This window comes from Anabrus simplex, chromosome 5, assembly GCF_040414725.1.
Source record: "Anabrus simplex isolate iqAnaSimp1 chromosome 5, ASM4041472v1, whole genome shotgun sequence".
Taxonomy (NCBI): Eukaryota; Metazoa; Arthropoda; class Insecta; order Orthoptera; family Tettigoniidae; genus Anabrus; species Anabrus simplex.
In genome coordinates, this window is record NC_090269.1 from 420,324,719 (window position 1) to 420,346,096 (window position 21,378).

Genomic DNA, 21,378 nt, shown 5'->3' on the forward strand with positions numbered 1-21,378 from the left:
TCATTCATCACATTCCTGACCCGGTCAAAGGCTGGAAAACAGGTTGTAGGTTTTCATTTTTTCTAAACACAGAACGTTCATACACAAATTCACACGTGCGTTAAATAATTCAGATGCCTTAATACTACAATTTACAGTGGGCTGGGCGTTGCATTAAAATATATTACCGTCGCATAGATATTTACACGTAATTTACAGAATGCTTGAATCTTTTCTTGAAGCATCTTACATTTTTGGGAAAAGGCTCTAAGACAACTGCAGGTAATGCATTCCAATTATCAATTCCCCGATTTACAAACGAATATTTACCACAGTTAGTTTTCGAATAAAAGATAGCATTACTGGCCATACAGAGGGCCGTTGAGAAGTCTGTACCAGCCACTGGTCTTAATCTAAATAGCAGTAAAATACTGGCCATTTGGCGACCCTAATTTGAATATTAGGAAAGAATTATGTTAGAAACGCTGGGCTTCAGGGAGGGAATCCAAGCAGGCGCAGTCTATTCCATGCTCACTCACTTTGTGTTTGAGAAGGAGGAACATCGGGATATCTTGTGAGCCAAGCTAATAATGACAGCAGTCGGCAGTGGAGCTGCAGACAAAGCCAAACTGTAAGAGTCTCAATTCCCAGTGCACTCTTAAAACGGAATGGGGAAGAGCGGAGCAGGACTGTCGTAAAACTGAGTGTTCATTGTTTGTATTCTCTTGTTGCAGATCGAGATCAGTGCGGGAAGTGTCGGGCCGGGACCAGACGGCTCAACCTCAACAAGTACTGCCGCAGAGACTACGGTAACATTATCTTCCTGCTTTTAGCCCATAACTCACACTCACAAAAATGCATAATCGATTAGTGATGGAATAATCGAATACAAAATAATCGCTTATTCGATTATTTCATTTCATTCGATTATATTTCCCATTAGATTAATTTTCGATTATTCATTCGAATGAATGAGGCAATCGAATAATGAATTTTTCCATTCGATTATTTTTTCGGTCATTCATTCGAATGTAAAGTGTTGTTATTAAGTTAATTCACTCATTTGATTTCAAATTTGGAGATACGTTTGGAAAAAGGCGTATTTCTATTTTTCCTAAGAGTTCATCTATTAGCTTTTTTCAATCGATTATTCATCCGACACACTTAAACCAAAAAATTGATTCATGACGCATCCGAATATTCCATGCGATACAACTGAATGATATTTGAAACTCATTCGATTATTTTATTCGATTATTCATTCGATTATCTAAATAATCGGATGGAGGTTATTCGAATATTAATGTATTCGATTATGCCATCACTACAACTGAAAGGTATTTGAAACTCATTCGATTTTTATTCGATTATTCATTCTATTATTATCTAAATAATCGGACGGAGGTTATTCGAATATTAAAAGTATTCGATTATCTCATCACTATAATCGGTTCTATGCTAGTTGATTTCAAACGACTGATTGAATCTTATGCGTCTACGAGGAGCATATATATTGCTTTCTCCAGTACCGGTATTTCAGAACAATTTATTTTTCAATGTGTGACGTACCCACTCGGCCCACAGATGTTTGACAAAATATAACGTGGCGGGTCACTTTAATATTAAAATAAATAAATAATATCTCATTGTTTCTCCATAAACAACATCCTATGGGCGCCAGCCTTCAAGCTTATGGCTTGAAAACGACAGTTGATAATTAATAATAATAATAATAATAATAATAATAATAATAATAATAATAATAATAATAATAATAATAATAGTGGTTCATGTTTGTGGGTTACTGTAGTCACGTCCTAGTTCGTGAACCATGGGCAACGGCTGAGTGGCCTAGTAAGTGGTCCTGAGAGTCGGGATACCAGTTGCTATGGAATGGGAGTGGGCATCTCGGACATATTCTGAGTCGTGGCCCTCCTTGTGCTCAGGCGGCTAGGACTATAAAATTCACCGGTGGTCCATAACCCGTTAGAGGAGAGATCCTCACTTGGACTATGTGCAAGTAGGGCAGCATCCTGCTTCATGAATTTACCGAGCTCAGAACACTTTAAGCAAGCCTCGGACCTATGGGAGTAATGGAGTCCCACTCCCATTTGACAGGCGAGGGACTCCTTGGAAACAACTTGGCGAACGAAATGGAATTCGATGGGGAGCTATCAATATTAATGGGGCTTATGGAAGAAAGAAAGTAGAACTGGCTGAGTCAGCAAAGAGGATGCATCTGGATGTGCTAGGAGTAAGTGATATTCGGGTAAGGGGAGATAATGAGGAAGAGATAGGAGATTATAAAGTGTACTTGACGGGTGTTAGAAAGGGAAGGGCAGAGTCTGGGGTAGGGCTCTTTATCAGGAATACCATTGCACGCAACATAGTTTCTGTTAGGCACGTAAATGAGCGAATGATGTGGGTAGATTTGTCAGTGGGAGGAATTAGGACAAGAATTGTGTCCGTGTATTCACCATGTGAGGGTGCAGATGAGGATGAAGTTGACAAGTTTTATGAAGCATTGAGTGGCATCGTGGTCAGGGTCAACAGCAAGGATAGAATAGTGCTAATGGGCGATTTCAATGCGAGAGTTGGGAATAAAACTGAAGGATACGAAAGGGTGATTGGTAAATGTGGGGAAGATATGGAAGCTAATGGGAATGGGAAGCGTTTGCTGGACTTCTGTGCTAGTATGGGTTTAACTGTTACGAATATATTCTTTAAGCATAAGGCTATTCACCGCTACACATGGGAGGCTAGGGGTACCAGATCCATAATAGACTATATCTTAACAGACTTTGAATTCAGGAAATCTGTTAGGAATGTACAAGCTTTTCGAGGATTTTTCGATGATACAGACCACTATCTGATCTGTAGTGAACTAAGTATCTCTAGGCTAGGGTAGAGAAAGTGAAATCTGTCTGCAAACGAATAAGGGTAGAAAGTCTCCAGGACGAGGAAATTAGACAGAAGTACATGGATATGATTAGTGAGAAGTTTCGAACAGTAGACAGTAAGCAGGTTCAGGATATAGAGAGTGAATGGGTGGCATACAGGGATGCTGTAATAGAAACAGCAAGGGAATGCCTACGAACAACTGTGTGTAAAGATGGGAAAAGGCGAACATCTTGGTGGAATGATGAAGTGAGAGCAGCATGTAAACGTAAAAAGAAGGCTTATCAGAAATGGCTCCAAACAAGGGCCAAGGCAGACAGGGATTGGTACGTAGATGAAAGAAACAGAATGAAACAAATAGTTGTTGAATCCAAAAAGAAGTCATGGGAAGATTTTGGTAATAACCTGGAAAGGCTAGGTCAAGCGGCAGGGAAACCTTTCTGGACAGTAATAAAGAATCTTAGGAAGGGAGGGAAAAAAAGAAATGAACAGTGTTTTGAGTAATTCAGGTGAACTCATAATAGATCCCAGGGAATCACTGGAGAGTGGAGGGAATATTTTGAACATCTTCTCAATGTAAAAGGAAATCATCCTGGTGGTGTTGCAAATAGCCAAGCTCATGGGAGGAGGAAAATGATGTTGGTGAAATTATGCTTGAGGAAGTGGAAAGGATAGTAAATAAACTCCATTGTCATAAGGCAGCAGGAATAGATGAAATTAGACCTGAAATGGTGAAGTACAGTGGGAAAGCAGGGATGAAATGGCTTCATAGAGTAGTAAAATTAGCATGTAGTGTTGGTAAGGTACCTTCAGATTGGACAAAAGCAGTAATTGCACCTATCTATAAGCAAGGGAACAGGAAGGATTGCAACAACTATCGAGGTATCTCATTGATTAGTATACCAGGCAAAGTATTCACTTGCATTCTGGAAGGGAGGGTACGATCAGTCGTTGAGAGGAAGTTGGATGAAAACCAGTGTGGTTTCAGACCACAGAGAGGCTGTCAGGATCAGATTTTCAGTATGCGCCAGGTAATTGAAAAATGCTACGAGAGGAATAGGCAGTTGTGTTTATGTTTCGTAGATCTAGAGAAAGCATATGACAGGGTACCGAGGGAAAAGATGTTCGCCATACTGGGGGACTATGGAATTAAAGGTAGATTATTAAAATCAATCAAAGGCATTTATGTTGACAATTGGGCTTCAGTGAGAACTGATGGTAGAATGAGTTCTTGGTTCAGGGTACTTACAGGAGTTAGACAAGGCTGTAATCTTTCACCTTTGCTGTTCGTAGTTTACATGGATCATCTGCTGAAAGGTATAAAATGGCAGGGAGGGATTCAGTTAGGTGGAAATGTAGTAAGCAGTTTGGCCTATGCTGACGACTTGGTCTTAATGGCAGATTGTGCCGAAAGCCTGCAGTCTAATATCTTGGGACTTGAAAATAGGTACAATGAGTATGGTATGAAAATTAGCCTCTCGAAGACTAAATTGATGTCAGTAGGTAAGAAATTCAACAGAATCGAATGTCAGATTGGTGATACAAAGCTAGAACAGGTCGATAATTTCAAGTATTTAGGTTGTGTGTTCTCCCAGGATGGTAATATAGTGAGATTGAATGAAGGTGTAGTAAAGCTAATGCAGTGAGCTCGCAGTTGCGATCAACAGTATTCTGTAAGAAGAAGATCAGCTCCCAGACGAAAATATCTTTACATTGTTTTCAGACCAGCTTTGCTTTACGCGAGCGAAGCCTGGGTGGACTCAGGATATCTTATTCATAAGTGAGAAGTAACAGACATGAAAGTAGCGAGAATGATTGCTGGTACAAACAGGTGGGAACAATGGCAGGAGGGTACTCGGAATTAGGATATAAAGGCTAATTTAGTAATTAACTCGATGGATGAAGCTGTACGCATAAACCGGCTTCGGTGGTGGGGTCATGTGAGGCGAATGGAGGAGGATAGGTTACCTAGGAGAATAATGGACTCTGTTATGGAGGGTAAGAGAAGTAGAGGGAGACCAAGGCGACGATGGTTAGACTCGGTTTCTAACGATTTAAAGATAAGAGGTATAGAACTAAATGAGGCCACAACACTAGTTGCAAATCGAGGATTGTGGCGACGTTTAGTAAATTCTCAGAGGCTTGCAGACTGAACGCTGAAAGGCATAACAGTCTATAATGATAATGTATGTATGTATGTATAATAATAATAATAATAATAATAATAATAATAATAATAATAATAATAATAATAATAATAATAATAATAATAATAATAATTAGAACCCAAATTATCAGAATTTCAAGCGGGATTCAGACCAAACAGGTCATGCCCCAGAACAAATTTTCAACCTCAAAACCATACAAAACTACGAGCCCTCAGACAAAAGCCTTCAGTATGCACATTTGTAGATTTCCAAAAGGCGTATGATTCGATAGACAGACCCTCACTATTCCAAATTCTAGAAGAGAGAGGACTAGATCCCAGAACCCTAGAACTCATAAAACAAACAGTAACGGGCACAAAATCTAAAGTGAAATTTATGGGAGAAATTTCAGAACCCTTCGACATTCAAACAGGTGTGAGACAAGGTGATGGACTCTCTCCTATTCTGTTCAACGTCGTCCTAGACAAGGTTATGGAAGAATGGGAGAAGGAACTCAAGAAACGTGAATCTTGGAAACCGATCCGATTGGGCTTTCCCAAAAACAACCTCTGCGTACCATACCTCGCATTTGCGGACGATCTGGCGATTATAACAGAGGATGAGGAGACTGCCATCAAGCAGCTTGAGATACTTAAGGAATCTGCAGAAAAAGTGGGACTACAGATTTCATTTGAGAAAACTAAATTCTTCTGTTCAAAGACAGATATCACGAGCCTGAGAACAAAATACGGTAAAATCGACCGGGTCTCGTACTTTAAATACCTCGGAGAATTCATCGAACCGACAGGCCTTGAGAAGATCTCACAGCAAAACCGTCTCCAAAAAGTCAAGAAGGCATTAGGGTTAGTTCAAGACATCTACAACAAAAAATGCATGTCAAGACAGACAAAAATTCGGCATTACAACACAGTCATAAAACCAACAGTCCTTTACGCAAGTGAAACATTGTCACTTAACAGTAAACAAGAATTAGAAGAAATAAAAAAGCAAGAGAGGAAGATCATCAGGAAAATCCTAGGAGCAAGATATACCCAAGATGGTTACAGGCTACAATCAATCAAAACAACAGAAAAAGTTTCAAACATTGAAATTGACATTAAGAAAAGACGAATGTAATTCTATGGACACCTCACAAGATTACCAGAAAATCGACTGTCAAAAAGAATATTAAACTGTTAGCTCACTTAAGAATTCAACACCTTGGCTGGACGAACTTCGAAAGGATCTCAAAAACGCAAACATATGTGCAACAGACATTTTAGAAAGAGACACCTTCAGACACAAAGTCAACAAGTGGGAAGTTACATCAGAGCAACCAACAGAGCAACCAAAGCAAAAACAGTGCAGACCGAAATGGTCGGAAGAACGTAAACAAGCCCTCTCAGAGAGAATGAAAGCCTATTGGAAGAACAAGAAGAACCCAAAGAAAGCTTGATTGAGTTGTTTGCTTAACGTCTTCCATTATTGGGAGAATACGCTAATAATAATAATAATAATAATAATAATAATAATAATAATAATAATAATACGTAATGAGACTCAAAAAACTCCCAGGGGTGAGGTGACGAAACACAAATCATTAAGTACACTAACTCGGAATTTAAGGATCATTAATAATAATTTCAGAACATACAAATTAAGCTATTTATTAGGATGAAAAACGTGACGTAACGGCGTATTAACGAAATCTGAACTTACGGAAGCAAAGGAAAAATTGAATGAAATTAACTCTAAGAAAATGAACTGTTGCGCGAAGACTTGCGGTAACTTATGCCATAAGCTCACCATATGTAGACTCTGTTGCCTTGAAGCCGATGATCGATGGATCTCTCGTACCGGCTGCCTCATCTGTTGTTGGATTCCAGTCCTACTTATGCTTTTCCTGCCTTTAACACTTCCTACTGAACTCCTTACATAAAGTCGTAATGAGTCCTAATTTTAAATGCAAAACCACCTTGGGTTATGGTCATGGAGAGAATACACTTGTATCCTTCCGTATTACGGAACAGTAGTGTAGCTAAATTAATAATAAAAGCTCTCCTCCCCTATACTAGTCAAAACCGGTCTCCCGTTGACTACCTCTTGTCATTGTGATAACAAGTCCCAATGAGAGTAACTTTTGAGTAGTATCCTACGGTACTACTCAGATGCGAAGTGAACTAAGTTAAAATCTTCTCCGATGTGCAGATGTAGAATCCTAGTAAGAGTGTCTTCCAAGAGTGTCTCAGTGTCTAAGAGTGAGAATAAGAATGTCCGAATACGAGTGACAATCTGCTTACGAGTAAGAATAAGAATGTCCTCTCCAGCTCTTGTTTTCGAAGTATATCGGTTCAAAAGTCTCCTTCTATCAGCCATATCACATGGTCCAGTAAGATTCGAGGTCTCATCCCTTCTCCTATGTATTGTTGTGAATCCATCACGTTGCTTCATTACGTTCATTCACTTTCCCGCTGAAATAAAGCGTCAGGTAGGGAAGTTCGAAAAGTGGGCATTCATAATGTTTCAACTGTCTCTTCTTACGGGGGAGAGGGTAAGATCTCTCGTAACCTTGATGACGTTCTTTTCCTGGAAATGGGCTGAAATTGGCCTGCTGACTCTAGTCACCTCACAACGGCTACTGGAAAATTTACTGCAAGCTATTAATATGAATGATGTTGAAATACTTTACCCAATATGTGGTTCGTTCAGAATGCGTTATAGCCGCGATACAAAGAAATTAAATGGTGATTAAAATGGATGATAAAAACCCTATATACATATACATATTAATTTAAAAATGACCTATTAGTGATTAAATATATACATCTTATCAATTAATTATATAGTTCAATAATTGAAAACATGCAGTGATGTCCCAAACATCACAAATGAAGTAATTTATGCATGAAAGTAAAACTAAAGTTTTCACATCGTTCTTGAATAGATTGTTAAGTGTTCCAATTTTTTATATTCTTAATAAAAGAAGTTTGCTCACTTTGAACATTGATATAGGAATTAGAAAGATATTTATGAAGACTATCGTCTGGAGTTTGGCATTGTATGGAAGTGAAACATGGACGGATAACTAGCTCAGAAAGAAAGAGAATAGAAGCTTTTGAAATGTGGTGTTACAGAGAATGCTGAAAGTGACATGGATAGATCGAATTACGAATAAAGAGATACTGAATCGAATTGGTGAGAGGAGAAGTATTTGGCTAAATTCGACGACAAGGAGAAATTATAACATGATAGGACACATCGTAAGACACCCAGGACTTATTCAGTTGGTTTTTGAGGGAAGTGTAGGCGGTAAGAAAAGTAGGGTTAGACTAAGGTATGAATATGACAAGCAGATTTTGAATATGTAAGTTGTAGTAGGTACGTAGGAATGAAAAGTTTAGCACAGGATAGGGTGGCATGGAGAGCTACATTAAACCAGTCTGTGGACTGATGATCCAAACAACAAGTACGCAGCAACTTGGTACATCTGTTCTGTGACAAATAGGTACAGCCAAACCTCACACGTAGAAGAAGAAAACGTGTAATATGGACACGAGTCCGGAAACGCTTTATTTCCATGTTAGAACTAATTTTCTACAGAGTACATTAATCATGGAAAACACACACATGACATGTTCAAAATACCGTTGCAGTGAATCTCGGATGCGCTGATGATAGAGGGCATTTTGAACATTGTAAACCATTATTTTATTTTACCTTCAACAATACCATTTATGAATCATCATATCATCATCATTATCCTTTCATGTATTAGTCCTATAGAAGAACTGTTACGGTCTATACAAAAGATTTGCATTTTCACGCCATTTCTTCCTGGGGCGTCCCAGAGATCTCTTCCCACCGGGACAGTAGTTTATGACTGCTTTGGGGATCCTGCTTCTGTCCATCGTGTTTACGTGTTCTAGCCAATTTCTCTGGTATTCATAGATGCATTCCAGTATAGTTCTGCGTTTAAGATCATTCCGCACTTCTGTATTTCTTTTGTGTTCCCACTTAGTGAAACCTGCTGTCCGCCGCATGTATTTCATTTCAGCTGTACTTATTCTTCTCCCATCGCATTTCCTCAGGGTCGACGCTTCACTTCCATAGCAAAGTACAGGTCTTGCCAAAGCTTTGTAGATTCTTGTACGGGTGTGTTTCCAAATTAATGATGGTCTAAAAACTGTATGGATGATTCGCAAACATCTGTTGAAATTGGAGATTTTCTCGGGTATGTCCAGTTCTTCGAAGAAGGACAGTTTGTAGCCGAGATATTTAAAATCATTTACTCTTTCCAAAATGTTGTTATTTAAGCAGAACTTGCTACTTACTGGTTCCTGGCCACAGAAAGCCATTGTCTTAGTTTTCTCAGCGAATATTTCCTTTTCTTCCTGCTACTACTACTAAACGTTTTCATTCCTCCCCTGAAGGGGGAGGCGGGCCTCTTAGACGGTTACGCCGTCTCTCAGGCCGGGAGATTTGTTACGGTGAAGGAGATGTGCGGAGAAGGTGAGGGGGTGGGCGGCCGTGGCCTACACTACGAACTGTCCCGGCATTCACCTTAGTGCAGGAGAATGGAAAACCACGGAAAACCATTCTCAGGACAGCCGACGGGTGGGGCCAGGCTTGAAATCCAGCCCTGCCCCGTCTCCCAAATGCAGAGGCGTAGAGCCACGGTAGAGCCGTGGCCACCTTTCCTCTGCTCGGTTGGCCGGTCACAGTGCAGAGGTGTTGGACCACGGACAAGCCGTGGCCTCTTAAGGGACAAAACCCAAGGGCCGAAACCCACTCTGCATCTACCGACCTATTTTTCTGACACTAGGTTTAGATTGTGCCGGCCCCGTGGTGTAGGGGTAGCCTGCCTGCCTCTTACCCAGAGACCCCGGGTTCGATTCCCGACCAGGTCAGGGATTTTTACCTGGACCTGAGGGCTCGTTCGAGGTCCACTCAGCCTACGTGATTAGAATTGAGGAGCTATCTGACGGTGAGATGGCGGCCCCGGTCTCGAAAGCCAAGAATAACGGCCGAGAGGATTCGTCGTGCTGACCAGCTGACCAGCGGTCGCTTCGTAGGCCAAGGCCCTTCAAGGGCTGTAGTGTCATGGGGTTTGTTTTTTTTTTTTAAGGTTTAGGTTATACCTACATTGAACGTTGACCGTTTATGAACAAAATGGTTTACCGACGGCTTCACATGCTTCAGGTAATTTGGCAGACATTTATTTGAACAATTTAGAAAACACCAATATATATAAAAAGACAAAGACACCTCCACACAGGCCATGAAGGCCCTTGGAGGAGTGGAAGGTAAAGGCTTCCACCATTGCCTTGTTAACCACGGCACGTGATGGGGTAGAGTAGTTAGCTCTACGCCCGGCCGCCTTTGCCCTCAGGAATTAACCTGGTACTCATTTTTGGTGTAGGCTGAGAGAACCTCAGGGCCATATGCACCACCGGAAGTGGAAATCTCGTTTGTTAAATTTTACGACTTCCTAACGGGGATTCGAACCTACGTCCTTCCGGGCTAACCGAGCACCCCTTTACCGCCTCGGCCAGGCAGCCCCCCAATATATATATATATATATATATAAAGATGTTTATTTGTACATTGCTTACAATTAAAAATATAATGGTATTTCTGCATCAGCCATGTCCACAGTAAGAAGAAAATGCAATTTTTAATTTTGAGTCATCTCTAAAAAACGGCTGAACAGAATGTAATGAAAATCGGCATGTAAAGACAGGGAATGAGGGCTACAATCTAGGCTATAAATAATTGTATGCAGCTTAGGGGAAGGCCTAAAATGTAATTCTCTAATTTCTATGTTATTAGTGGTCCTATCGACAGACATTAAATACCGGTAACAAAAGTTATACAATCGTTTATGTCTAATGCAGTTTTACCGTACCAGCTATGATAACAGAGATTTTCATGAATTTAGACTTTTGTTTCTTACGAAGTCCATATCAATGCCAAGCCACAAGAAAGTGGCTCAACAAAATTTAATGAATATCGATATATAAATTTGTAGGATAAAGCACTACACTCCAGGTTATAAATAATTTTATTTACGCTGGTTGAAATGGTAGATTAGGGGAAGGAGTAAAATATAATTGCGTTCTCAAATATCTATGTTATCGATAAACATTACATACCAAAAGATACAGAAAATACAATTTTCAATCATTAATGTCTTATACAGTTCTATCGTACCAGCCATGATAACAGAGATATTCATAATTCAGACTTCTGTCACTTAATACATGTCAACACCGAGCATCGCTAACATGGAAATATTGTTCGGTAGCAGCGGTAGTGTTTTTTTGTCATGATTGTAAAACCATGTGATCATCAGCTCACATTGGCATGGATTATTGTAAAGATGACCATCGAAATGAGAAAAAACATGAAGGAACACATGAAAGGAGGAAGAAGGAGATTGAATATCCTAATATTACAGAGTCGGAAGAAAAATAAATATGAAGGTCCACAATATGGAAAGTCCATAAAACTGATCAACAATAACATTACATTGACTATTGTTTGTTGTCATGTTCTTTGTCTCCTCCACTCCCATTCACCTCCAATAGATGGCATTACTCCTGTGTGCCCAGTTGAACAGCCTGCTTGAATATTGGCGGGAAGTAGCTGGGGAGTTAGATAACTTTATTTTCTAGCATGCCTTCCCTCTGGATCATACATATTTTGATAACTACTGGTATGTGACTACTGGTCATCATAGTATTCAAGCTATTGGATTCCTGCTACGAGATGCTGATAGGAATGGACAAGGTGCACACTTAGCGGGGTCACAGCAGTGTTCACCGCTATCTGTGGCGAGGTCATTCCAGCTCTGGAACTTGCCACTATTAGAACGCCAGCATAGTACCGGTACCTGTTCATGAAAACTGAGAAACTGTGCAGTTTTTCATTTGATTGAGCATTTCATATTATGACATAACTGTTAAACGCGATGTTCCAGTCGGCTAATATTGTACTCTGATAAGAATATTGACGTAATTGTAATGATCTATGTCCAGTTCAGTTTAATATTTTTCTGTGTCTGTTACAACATCGCGGGAAAAACGGATGTGTGGATTTAAATTAAACTTTGTATTTGGTTCAGAATAAGGTTGAGTATGATGATCTTAAATATAAGTTGTTCAAAACATTTCAGCAGGAGGAGGGTGCTTCAGAAGGGGCCTAAAATCTAAAACTCGATGAATCTTTCTTGCGGTTGGTTTTACATGAAAACAGCTCATGGCGATTTTTGGTTTTATACTTTTTTTTCCAATACAGCAAAAATTAAGGGAAATATCAGTGGCAGTCGTGTGAAAGTGGCTGGTAACTAACTCAATAGACTGTAAAGAAATTTCCTATGGAGATTATTTCAGCAATGTTTTGAGGCTTTTTACATCTGTCAGTAATTTTTTAATATTAATTCAATACATGGCCTTCTTTTATATGGGAAGGAAGGGATGAGTTCAAATAAAGATCAGCAACAATGCAAAAGAATATGAAAGTTCAAAGGGCAACAGAGAGCAAGGAAGCGAGTAGGCTGCTAACAGGTAGAGGCATGCCTGCTAATGTGTCCCAAAATCTGCTGGGGGGAGCAATATGAGGGGTGGACAAACATGTAATCATGCATACACTAAGTGTCTCAACAACAGCTAGTAATTCAATCAATCAATCAATCAATCAATCAATCAATCAATCAATCAATCAGTCAGTCAGTCAATCAATCAATCAATACTGATCTGCATTTAGGGCAGTTGCCCAGGTGGCAGATTCCCTATCTGTTGTTTTTCTAGCCTATTCTTAAATGATTTCAATGACATTGGAAATTTATTGAACATCTCCCTTGGTTAAGTTATTCCAATCCCTAACTCCCCTTCCTATAAATGAATATTTGCCCCAATTGGTCCTCTTGTATTCCAACTTTATCTTCATATTGTGATATTTCGTACTTTTAAAGATGCTACTCAAAGTTATTCGTCTACTAATGTCGTTCCATGCCATTTCTCCGCTGACAGCTTGGAACATACCACTCAGTCGAGCAGCTCGCCTCCTTTCTCCCAGTTCTTCCCAGCCCAAACTTTGCAACATTTTTTTAACGCTACTCTTTTGTCGGAAATCACCCAGAACAAATCGAGCTGCTTTTCTTTTGATTTTTTTCCAGTTCTTGAATCAAGTAATCCTGGTGAGGGTCCCCTACACTGGAACCATACTCTAATTGGGGTCTTACCAGAAACTTACATGCCCTCTCCTTTACATCCTTACTACAACCCCTAAACACCCTCATAACCATGTGCAGAGATCTGTATCCTTTATTTACTATCTCATTTATGTGATTACCCCAGATACTTACAATGATCCCCAAAAGGAACTTTCACCCCATCAATGCAATAATTAAAACTCAGAGGACTTTTCCTATTTTTGAAACTCACAACCTGACTTTTAACCCTGTTTATCATCATACCATTGCCTACTGTCCATCTCACAACATTATCGATGTCATTTTGCAGTTGCTCACAATCTTGTAACTTATTTATTACTCTGTAGAGAATAACATCATCTGCAAAAGCCTTACCTCTGATTCCACTCCTTTACTCAAATCATTTATATATATAAGAAAACATAAAGGTCCAATAATACTGCCTTGAGGAATTCCCCTCTTAATTATTACAGGGTCAGATAAAGCTTCACCTACTCTAATTCTCTGAGATCTATTTTCTAGAAATATAGCAACCCATTCAGTCACTCTTTTATCTAGTCCAATTGCACTCATTTTTGCCAGTAGTCTCCCATTAGTATATGTAATTCATGTAGGATTCAATCACTACAGAATATAATTGTATTGAATAGGTGGACACAGTAAAGTTTATTCTTGAAAGAATTTTACTTATCCAAGGAAGATGTTTGACAAATACCAACTTCTTTGAAATTGCTTAAGAAAAGACTAGGTAATGTAGGGAATCTGCCACCTAGGTGGCAGCTCTAAATGTAAATCAGTGGCGAATGACTGATTGTATCCCTGTACAGCAGTGTCACTTTGCCTGAGTGTAACATAGTACAATATTAGAGTGGCAGTACATGTTATCAAGTCACATACAGGATGATCGGAAACAATGTGAATCCGATATATGAGTTTTGAAGGGCTGCTCATGCTGATATATAACTTGAAAAAAAGTCATTTGCTTAAGACCGGCTTGAGATAAATCACCATCAAACAGAAACACACCGTGAGTTTCAGCTGGTGTCATCGTAGCATACTTCCTATGGTGCAATCCTGGCCGTGTTCAAATCAGTCCCCTTTCGATTAGTGCTCTCAAGCCGGTCTTAAGTGATGCGCAAATTTAGAAACACTGCCTTGCAAAGCCATTTGAATTTGCCATCAAAGCAATCTGATGGCTAATTTCAGCAGGTGATAAAGGCACAAGATATCAAATTATTTATCAGAATGACCAACCCTTTTATTTTGATATACCCAGTTCACGTTGTTTATGACCACTCTGTATAGTGATAGAAACGTCAAAAGGAACACATAATAGGAAAACACAATCGCAGGTTAGTGAGGGAAGAGGGAGAAATAGCAAGAAAACACAAAAGGACGACATTAAAACATTTCTAACCTCTGCTAAGTTATGAGTGGCGAGTGAATATACAAAGGCCATCCGGAATGTTTTCCCTGTTTAAAAAAAAAAACAACAACATAAGCTCCACAGACCCCATATTGCAACAGCCCCAAAGGACCATGGTCTACCAAGCGACCACTGTTCAACCCGAAGGCTGAGGTGTTGTGTAGTCAGCATGATGAATCCTCATGGCCATTATTCTAGTTTTTCTAGACTGGGGCCACCATATCACCATCAGTAAGCTCCTCAATTGTAATCACATAGGCTGAGTGGACTCGAATCAGCACCAGATCCACGTCAAAATCCCTGACCTGGCCAGGAATCAAACTTGGGACCTCAAGGTAAAATGCTAACTGCGGGGCCAGCAAAAGACAACATAGTAACATGAAAAACTTTATTGGTACCCAATACAGCAATGTTGGAGCTATTTGTCGACAAATTGAGACACTTGTCATATCGTGGTCTCAACTTATGTATGCTAGTGTTGTAGAAGTCTGCTGCCTGAGAATGGAACCACCATGTGATATTCATCTTCAGCTCTTCGTCCATGTGAAAATGCTGACAGGAGAACAGAAATTTCTTGAGGTGCAAGAAAAGATGAAAATCACTGGGAGCAAGATCAGGACTGTACGATGAATGATCAGACACCTCCCAACTAAACTCCTGCAGAACAGTCGCTGATCGCCAAGCCATATGTGGGCGAGCATACCATAGATCAGCACAACACCTACACTGAGCAATCCACGCTTTATGTTTTGAATGGCCCATTGCAATTTCCGTAGAAACTATATCACAGACCAAACCTCGCAGGCAGCAGGAGAAAGAATACAAGTCGCCATTTTAAGCCACTGCGGCTGCGTTACTGACACCAGGCGGGACTTGTACGACCAGTATATGATTGCTACGTCATAGATCTGTCACGCATGCTTATATTCCCCAGCTAAATATGTTTACAAAAAAATAAATAGGGAAACTTAATTCCTGGATGGCCTACGTACCTTGATTCATCTCTGCTTAAATCAGAATATTGTGGGTATAGGAATCACTGTTGAATAGAATAAATTATTTTATTGTTCCAGCTATCCTTGGCAAGGTGCTCGAACGAGAAAGTGTCGAAGACTGGGTCAAGTTCTCCATGAGCATCCAGTCCGTGTACAAACGAGCACGGGACTCTCGTCTGCGGAGAGGGAACACCTACCTGTGGGTCCATATGAAGGACTTGGCCTGCAAGTGTCCCAAAGTCAAGACTAACAAGTAAGTGTTCAATTTGTAACTGGTAGCAGCTCGACCCGTACTGAAGTCAGAAACTGGATTGGAACATGGTTGGTAACAACTAGTTCTTGAATTTTTAGGTGTTAAAAATGCTATTTTAGGTGTCTAAAATAGGCTCTCCAATATGAAAAATAGGTTCTAAAAATATATTTTAGGCAGTTTTAATTTTACATATTTTAACAGGCATCAATTAAAATACAATTTTCATTTTGCTAAATTGATAATAATTCATTAAGTAGAATATAAAACAAATTTCTCTCATATCTTTCCTGCAAATGTCCCAAATTATTATTTTATAATCCAATGTGAAATGGGGAAACTCCTGTAACCACTGTTAAGTTAAAGACAACTTTGAAGTTGATGCTTCCAGCACAATTCACACACTGAACAAATGGAAAACTGAAATGTTCTCACGGAATGAAATGAAGAGTTTTGTTTCCAGCAGGTTAATGGACACTGTCTCCCACCTCGTGACATACAAACTACGGGTGTGTTTACTGCAGAAGGTCCTTAAGAACTTCTGGGTAGTGTGAGTTACAGCTTCCTCTAACTTGAGAAACTGGGTTAGAGTTACAAGGCAGGGATTAAATATAAATAGGATTTTATTTTTGTATTTAAATTCATATATTGTAAAACACAAGGAAATTACAATTTATTTTTCCACATAGTTTACTGCTTTGGAAATGCATTAGTCCCAGCGAATGGGCAGCTTCTCGATACCCTCATTGTAAAAGGAACAGGGTGGTGTCACCAGCCAGTTGCGCACAAAGTCTTTCACACTCTCATCATCTTCAAATTGTTGCCCTTCTAGAGCTTCTTTAAGCGGTCCGAACAAATGGAAATCGTAGGGCGATAAGTCCAGACTGTAAGGAGGATGATCAAGTGTAGTCCAGTGCATTTCCTGTGGCTTGCAGACAGTTAGAGCTGCAGTATGGGCCGTGCATTGTCGTGGAGGAGGATGACCTGTCGAATCGGTTGGTCTCGTCTTTTGCGGCGATATGCAACCCTCGCCTTGTTCAACAGCTCGCAGTAGTAAGCAACATTGATTGTGCATTGCTCATGTAAAAATTAAATCAGCAAAATGCCTCGCCGATCGAAAAAAAACGCACGAATGTTTTCGTCTGTAATGCTGGTCTGAGGACAGTGATTTTCCACACGTTCTCATCCTTCCTTGAACTTTTTATGCCAGGCAAACACACGGGTCCTTGACAATGTTTGATCACCGAACTGTGCAGTCAATCTCTGGCAATTTTTTGCCGCTGTAACTCCTTCACGAGCAAGAAATTTTATAATTATGCATTGCGCAGTGGAGGGGTGCACCTGTTGCTCCGACATCGTGAGCGTTACTGATGAAACGGCGAAAAATATCTAACAGCACGCTCTCCCCACTCCTAATGGTCCCACCTAAGCATAGCAGAAGCACGGTGCCAGTCCTACCAACTGTCGATGTTCAGGAACAAAAATCCTGCTTATATTTGATCAACCTTAATTAATTAATTAATTAATTTACCGGTAATTGATTTCAAGAATATACTGTTATAAACTGTTATAAACTGTTATAAACTGTTATAAACTGTTATAAACTTTACTGACTTACACTCTTTTACAAAATCACAACCTCTAACTTGAGAAATTGGATTAGAATTAACTAGAATTAAATTAATTTACCGGTAATTTATTTTATGGAACTCCATGCTATGATGGGCGGTAATAACAGTACAAGTCAGATTTTGGTAAAATCAGGATAAGTACATGTTTGACATTGTGTTGACGAATAAGTTTGAGTGGTGTCTTTAAAAGTAGGAACGATCACAATATGAAGATAAAGCTGGAATTCAAGAGGACAAATTGGAGCAAATATATGTTTATAGGAAGGGGAGTTAGGGATTGGAATAACTTGCCAAGGGAGATGTTCAATAAATTTCCATTTTCTTTGCAATCATTTAAGAAAAGGCTAGGAAAACAACAGATAGGGAATCTTCCACCTGGGCAACTAACCTAAATGCAGATCAATAGTGATTGATTGATAAATTGTCAGCTCAACATCTGTGTGTGGAAAGATGGGTACAAGTCAAAACCTGCGGTAACTCACTGCATACTATTGTGTACCTAACAGAACAAAATGAAACTTTCAAATGACGGACAATCAGAGCAGTAGGTACAAGTTGATTTGTACTCTTGTACTCTCTTTTTTGACTTTTACTGTTATTGCATCACATCAGTATATTCTAATACATAACATATTTCTCAGCCATACATTTTAGTACCGTACATAGAAACTTATTTTCCTTCAGTCACAATCTTTGTGAAAAGATTTCTGAGTAAGGTTTAAGTTAAGCAAACATAAACTAATACTTTGATATTTCTGTTGCTTCTTACTGTATAGAACAAATTGGACAAGCAAAATAATATCATTAACTTCAATATTTTTATACAAACTGCTCTTATCTCACTGGTATTGATCAATGGTCTGACTAAAGTGATGCTATGTGGTCATAAAAGAAGAAGAAAAAGAAGTGAACTTATCAAACTTCCAGGCTGCAAAGATGTTACTGGTGGTGATGTTGGAGAATAGATAGAGCACAATGAAATCTGTGAACTTTTAGATGGTGAAATACTTGCACTGGTGAAAGAGAACAAAGATTACGAATGAACATGAATTGGAAGACACTGATAATTTATAAAGATGACTCACAGTGAAGGACTTGCAGGCTGCTGAAGGAATGCTCCATTATGTGGAGGAGCAAGGTGCATCTGCTATGGACATTTTGTTTCTTTGTCCCCTACGTGATGAAGCTGTACAAAGACCAACTGAGTGCGAGAGACAGTCAAGTATCATTTTTTCCAACAAAGAAGTAGCCATTTCTTCAGTTTTGTATGTACGTTTCTGCTTTAATTTTTAACTATTATTTTAGGGTATGTAGTACTTTTCTATATCCTGTATTGTGCTAGAACTTTCATTAGTATAATATGCAGTAAAATATTATGACTTGTGCATAACCCACCCCTTATTCCGTTAAACTTGACATTTTTCGTAAACTCGATGCTCTCTCTGTCCACACTAGGTAAAGTTTGCAGGACTCTACTGTATTAATTAAATTACTATCACTCCTTCACCCAGCAGAAACAGGAGAATTACACACTTGATTTGAAATTGTTGTACCCATGGCACAGTTCTGGATGTGGGTTCCTATTCAAGACCTTATTAAGTCTGTCCCCTCTACAAGCTCTAGGAGTTAATGACTGGAATTTCTACACAGTACATCAGTTGGTCTGTGTTGCAGAAAAAGTATTTGATAGGGTGGATCATAGGAAACTACTGGTAAAAATGAGTGCAATTGGACTAGACAAAAGAGTGACTGATCGGGTTGGTATATTTGTAGAAAATAGATCTCAGAGAATTAGAGTAAGCGAAGCTTTATCTGACCCTGTAACAATTAAGAGGGGAATTCCTCAAGGCAGTAGTACTGGACCTTTATGTTTTCTTATATATAAATGATATGAGTAAAGAAGTGGAATCAGAGATTGTAGATGATGTCATTCTGTATAGAGTAATAAATAAGTTACAAGATTGTGAGCAACTGCAAAATGATCTCGAGAATGGTGTCTTTAAAAATAGGAAAGATCACAATATGAAGATAAAGTTGGAATTCAAGCAGACAAATTGGGGCAAATATTTGTTTATAGGAAGGGGAGTTAAAGATTGGAACAACTTACCAAGGGAAATGTTCAATAAATTTCCAATTTCTTTAAAATCATTTAAGAAAAGGCTAGGAAAACAGATAGGGAATCTGCCACTTGGGCAACTGCCCTAAATGCAGATCAGGATTGATTGATTGATTGATTGATTGATTGATTGATTGATTGATTGATTGATTGATTGATTGATTGATTGATTGATTGATTGATTGATTGATTGATTGATTGATTGATTGATTGATTGATTGATTGATTGATTGATTGATTGATTGAAAAATATAAAATTATATAAGTATGAATTCTTGCAAATTCTTCAACTATTTATAGAAATACTATGAAAATCTCCATTGTTTGTCACTTATATTTGGTATTTTTTCCTGTTCAATGTTTCTGTTATCTCTGAAATTTCAGCTCATTAGATTTAATAAAATAATTGTCAAGTACATTCTATAGAAACTGAATATTTTATTGCAGATCCTACTTGATCTTGGGCAAGGAGAAAGAAGGTGATCATCCTGGTTTAACTGTAAGCCGGCGGTCCATCGTCATCGAGTGGAAGGATGAATGGCACAGGCGGATGCGCCGCTTTCAGCATCGATCACGCAAATGTAAATAAGCAAGGAGAGTTACTACACTGCAAGAGTAATTTTTTCAACAATGAAGATTTTGGTGCCACCAGAAAACAAAGCAGACATACTCATATCTCTATCCTTAATGTTTTTGAGTTAAATTTTTATTTAACTTCAAAATATTGATATGGTATTATCATTTGATATTAGCTTCTGTGAAAGCATAAAAAAATTCTATAAAGTTCGTGTCTTTTAGAGTGCTACTAAGTTTGACGGGTGTCTGAAATCTATTTTAAGTGAGATAAAGGTCCTCAAGAGATGTGTATCAGATACGCACCAAATAAGTACCTCAGTAATCCATGACAGGATGTGAAGATAATGCCTACGTATTAAATGGCTAAGATTTTAGTGTTTTTCATGTTGTAATCGTAATGTTGATGAAGACCAGGATGTGGAGCGTGCGAGTGTGGTGGACGAGAGTTACCAAAAATAGAACAATGCTAGTGACATTGTGCGGAGAAGATGGACCGATTCCTGTATTTAAGTATTAGACAACATAGTGTGATTATTGTATAATATCATGTACTCTTCATCATTTTAATACTAATTTATTATTCTGTGGATTAATTATATAGTCCACAATGTTGATTGTACCCTAGGTTGTGGTTTGATTCTTCAAGGACAGGACTACCCCTTAATAACTTTACACTCCTTTCATTATCTTCAGACAAGTTGAAAAGTTTGAACTCTACCACCATTCACCGATCTTACTGGATCCTATTGAGTTTGTTGTGCACAACTGCGTGATATTTCAAGGGAAGTAGCAGTAAGTTCATTTCATTCCTTATTTTTTCTTACAATTACTTATTTCTACTCATATCATTTTGCTAGTTTCAAAATCAGTTTTAGACTGCTTGCACCTGTAGAGGTGCATTTGCAAAATTTTTGTAATCAAATTTAAATGAAAAATGTCTAATAATACCATAACCACTCCATACACAACAACTGCAGGAGTAGGTAATGTACCATATACAAATCACTTCAAAATTCAAGCAATATCAGATGAAAACTGCATACTGTTAAAGAGAATCTTGTATAATTTTACAACTTACTGTAACATCAGAGACTTAAGATGAAGCCAAAAATAAATTAAACCTTAATTCTTCTCTTAAAAAATTTAGT

General features: G+C 38.7%; 1 protein-coding gene across 1 annotated transcript in view; it reads left to right on the forward strand.

The window, feature by feature from the left end:
* Positions 1-20,942, forward strand: part of LOC136875032 (netrin-3) — a 222,953-nt gene extending 202,011 nt beyond the window's left edge. The window contains exons 4-6 of the mRNA XM_067148752.2: positions 714-788; positions 15,736-15,910; positions 20,102-20,942. Coding sequence (XP_067004853.1) covers positions 714-788; positions 15,736-15,910; positions 20,102-20,243 — 392 coding nt within the window. The 3' untranslated portion in view covers positions 20,244-20,942. The remainder of the gene's footprint in view (positions 1-713; positions 789-15,735; positions 15,911-20,101) is intronic.
* The last annotated feature ends 436 nt before the right edge of the window (positions 20,943-21,378 follow it).